At 33.3% G+C, this 4045-nt stretch overlaps 1 protein-coding gene across 1 annotated transcript; it reads left to right on the plus strand.

Annotated features, from left to right (window-relative positions):
- The first annotated feature begins 317 nt into the window (after positions 1–317).
- On the plus strand, positions 318–3666 carry LOC105458038 (28 kDa heat- and acid-stable phosphoprotein-like). Its single transcript, XM_011703065.1, has 5 exons — positions 318–550; positions 829–926; positions 2783–2911; positions 3017–3144; positions 3271–3666. The coding sequence occupies exons 1-5, from the start codon at positions 541–543 to the stop codon at positions 3485–3487; spliced, it is 582 nt and encodes a 193-aa protein (XP_011701367.1). The 5' UTR covers positions 318–540; the 3' UTR covers positions 3488–3666.
- Positions 3667–4045: the final 379 nt, after the last annotated feature.

The raw sequence follows: 4045 nt of genomic DNA on the forward strand, positions 1-4045 counted from the left end.
TTATTTCTCTCATTGTAGATGGACCTTTAACCTAATCGATGCGTCGCGCAAGAAGTCGCGCGACAAATGATGCAATAAAATGGGATATTTTGGTCGATTAATCGTGACGCGACGGACGACGCGACGCGTGACGCGCTCAGTGGGAACGCATCCTTAATCTCAATCTTAATTTCAATCTTAATCTCAATCTCCAAATGCGTAGTCTGATACCGACTTAAGGCTTACAACACCTATTGTGTTTCGGGACTTAGAACGTACCACGAATTCTTTATTATCATTGGTAATTTCTGTTGGACGCCCCACAACTGCTACACAAGTTTGCACGACAGCGACGTGTTATGACAATTGTGGAACCACTCTAGACCGAGCTTCGTTCAAGGTTATCGAAGATAATCGTAAAAGGACCACGAGTATATCGCAGATATACATCGTATACACGTAGACTGCGAATCTTTGGCGCAGCCCGGTAAGACAGTTGACGACGGTATTCGTGTCTCTTGCGACATTTTCGAGCGTCTCACGCTACAATTCCGAGCTGCGATGCCGCGAGGTGAGTGACAACCCTTTCGCAAGTGCTCATTTCTGAACTTGTCTTTCCCCGGTTTTTCTTAAGATTTATCCCACGTCCCACTGTTTTCTTGACAAAAGAGAAATTTTTGTACTCTTTATTGGACGCTATCCACTTAGTGACACAAGTGGAACATTAAACGTCATTCTATCCTTCTTAGCATTTAGTGAGTAACAAAGATGAAATGACACTTGTGTCAGCTTGTGTGTCACTAAATGGAAAGCACCCATCGATTACCGATCGCTCTGTTTGTCACGCAGGAAAATTCGTGAATCATAAAGGCAGGAACAGGCACTTTACGAATCCAGAGGAGTTGGAGGAGCAACGGCGCCAAGAAGAGAAAAAGCAACAGTGGAGAGTTAGTATTTTTAGGTTAACTAACACGAGTGGCGAGGCTATTTAGGCTGCGTTCCATTTGGCGCTTACAGCTGATTACAGCGCTCACAAAATCATTTCATCCTTGTTGTTTATCAAATATTAAACAAAGACAAATGATGTTTATAAGCGCTGTAAGCACCAAAAGGAACGCAGCCTTAGTTCAGATACCGTATTTAGACGCGTGAACCCTTGCCGCTCAAGGCTGCGTTCAGAAACTTCGCCTAGATGCATCTAGATATCATTTTATCCTTGTTTAACATTCAGTAAATAACAAGGATAACATGATATATATCATGAATTCTTGAACGCAGCCTAGAATTCAACCTCTCGGCAACTAATTTTTAAAAATAAGAAAAACCAAGTGTTTGACAACTATGTTATAAAGTTAGATTATATAAATAATGTTATAAATGTTATTACGCCTAGATCTGTTTTCTTTAGAGCTAAATTAGTATACACTCAAAATGAAACAAAAGATATATACCTATTTAAAGTTTGACAAAAACAAGGTTTTAGTGCAGCAATAGAGAACAGATCTTCCTTCTCGTTGAACGAAAGAAGTAGGATATTTACAAAGACATAAATATATTTATTTAATTTCAATTTAATGTTTGTTATAGCATATACAATACGTATTATATTTTGTACATATATTTTATTCCTAAATTAAATTGATATCCTATTTATTTATAACTAATGTCAAATATTTAATATTTATGCCTTTGCAAATATTTTATTTCTTTCGTTCTATGAGAAGGAAGCTCTGTTCTTTATTGTTGCATTAAAATCTTATTGCCTTTGTCAAACTTTAAATATGTAGGTATCTGTTTTATTTTAAGTATGAGTGTATACTAATTTAGCTCTAAAGAAAATAGACCTAAGCATAATATTTGTGACATTATTTACATAAATTAACTTTATAACATATAGAAGTGTAAAGAGTACTAACAAGGAAAGGCTTCCAAGTGTAAATGTCGTAATAATGTTAAACCTGTACAGATCTGTTACATGGGAAACAAAAAAGTAAAATTTATTATTTATAAGTCCCACTTCTATAAGATAAGCAAAAACAAATATCAAGTATACTTAAATTTTTAGTATATGTATCATTAGTTACTTTGATCATGTTACTTTGTCAAGTTTTGTTTTTTAGCAAAATATAATTTAATTTTTCCAGTTATACTGCCATTTTGGAGAATTTTGAAATTTATAAATTAGATAAAAACGACTAAACTACTATAATATGGCAAACATACATTTAAAAGGTTGCGTTTCAATATATACTGAAAAATGAAAATGTTTCATGTCACATATTATAGATTTTCAGTGACATTGACGGTGTATTGGATTGGAGAAAACATAGGAAAAAATTACTAATAAAGTACTTATAATTAAATATAGTACAGTAAGCCTATTGGGAGCTAACTAACACGGATATTGGTGTGTATTAATTTTTATAATATCCAGCCAACACGCGAACTGCGCGCCGCATATTTGTTGGACTTGAAAACACAGTTTATTACTTATAATTAAAAAATAATAAAATTGTTATATATATAAATCATCTGATCTAATACATTGAATTTGAGAAAATTAAAATACAAGCATTTAATCAAATTTTGTTTAACAAATTATAGCAAATACTGTGAAAACTGAAAAAAAATAAATAATTTTTTTATTTATTATTTTAATTTAGCATTATTATGAGATTTATACTTGAGAGTTTTCCCTTGTAAGTAAATTTAGTTTTATTTTTAGGAGAAAATAAGCTATATTATAATGCTACGTTGATTTTATGCTGATGAAAGCTAAGCTAATTTAAAGTTTATCTTACAGAAAAATAAAGGACAGGAAAGTTCCAGTGAGGAAGAAGACGATGAGGAGCCTAAAACAAGTGGAATCAATAGGTCAAAGAATAGTGCCACAGATAGTGATAGTGAGTCAGAATCGGAATCGGAAACAGAGGTATATATACATGTGCATACATGAGATTAAAAAATATCGTTCGTCTACACTGCAGTTATATAAATAAAATGTTCTAATCTTTCATTGATTATTCTGTTCTTGTAGGGAAAGGCAAAAGGTGTAGAGAATTTAATTCAAGTAGAAAATCCAAACAGGGTACAAAAGAAAACGAAAAAATTGTCCCAATTGAATCAGTCGTTAGAGGCGAAACCTGAACTATCTCGAAGAGAGCGGTATGTATGCGATTACTTTGATCATAATCATAATTTTTTTTATATTGTATTTTGAAGATTATCTCTCAGATTATATCTTGTATATATTATTTGTCTCATCCTCGTCGTTAAAAATGTGACTTTCAGGGAACAATTGGAAAAACAAAGAGCCTACGCGAATTATCAAAAATTACATGCGGCCGGTAAAACGGATGAAGCTCGAGCGGATCTAGCGCGATTAGCGATAATTAAGCAGCAACGGGAAGAGGCGGCAAAGCGACGGGAGGAAGAGAAAAAGCAAAAGGAGATGGCGCAACAGAAGAAGACCGAGCTGACGCAAAAGGCGCTCGGGAAAAAGTCCTAGAACGTTCTGATTAGTTGCATGACTAATTGATCATCACAATATTATTTCGGAGATAAAATCCCGATTTTCAAATCTCGAAATTTGGTAAACCGATCCATATGTTTGCTATACACGTTTTATGATATGTTAATGTCATTGTTTATATAAATACAATGAATTAAATGCAATCTTTATAAGTGTCTGTTAGTTTTATTAATAACCTAAGTAAATGTATATATTTGAGTTTTTAAATATCAAGATTTTCACAATGAAGTAAATAATGTGTGATATAAGTACATGATAAATTTTACTCTACACTCTTGTATAACTTTACTTGATTGAAACTTGATTGGACTTCTACAACAGGTTTATTACCTATTAAGTGTATCCAGCTTGCTTTATATAGAAGCTACTTCATGAATGCTCAGTAAGCAACATATACTACATGTACAGTGCCCGCCAAAAGTTCCGGGCCACCTAAATAACTTTTGAATGGTTAGTAATATAGGATTGAAATTTATAGGGATACAATGGGACCACAAAGTCTATTATTGAACCACAAAAACACCCTTCTCCACA

This window comes from Wasmannia auropunctata, unplaced genomic scaffold (assembly GCF_000956235.1).
Source record: "Wasmannia auropunctata unplaced genomic scaffold, wasmannia.A_1.0 LD334730.1, whole genome shotgun sequence".
NCBI lineage: Eukaryota > Metazoa > Arthropoda > Insecta > Hymenoptera > Formicidae > Wasmannia > Wasmannia auropunctata.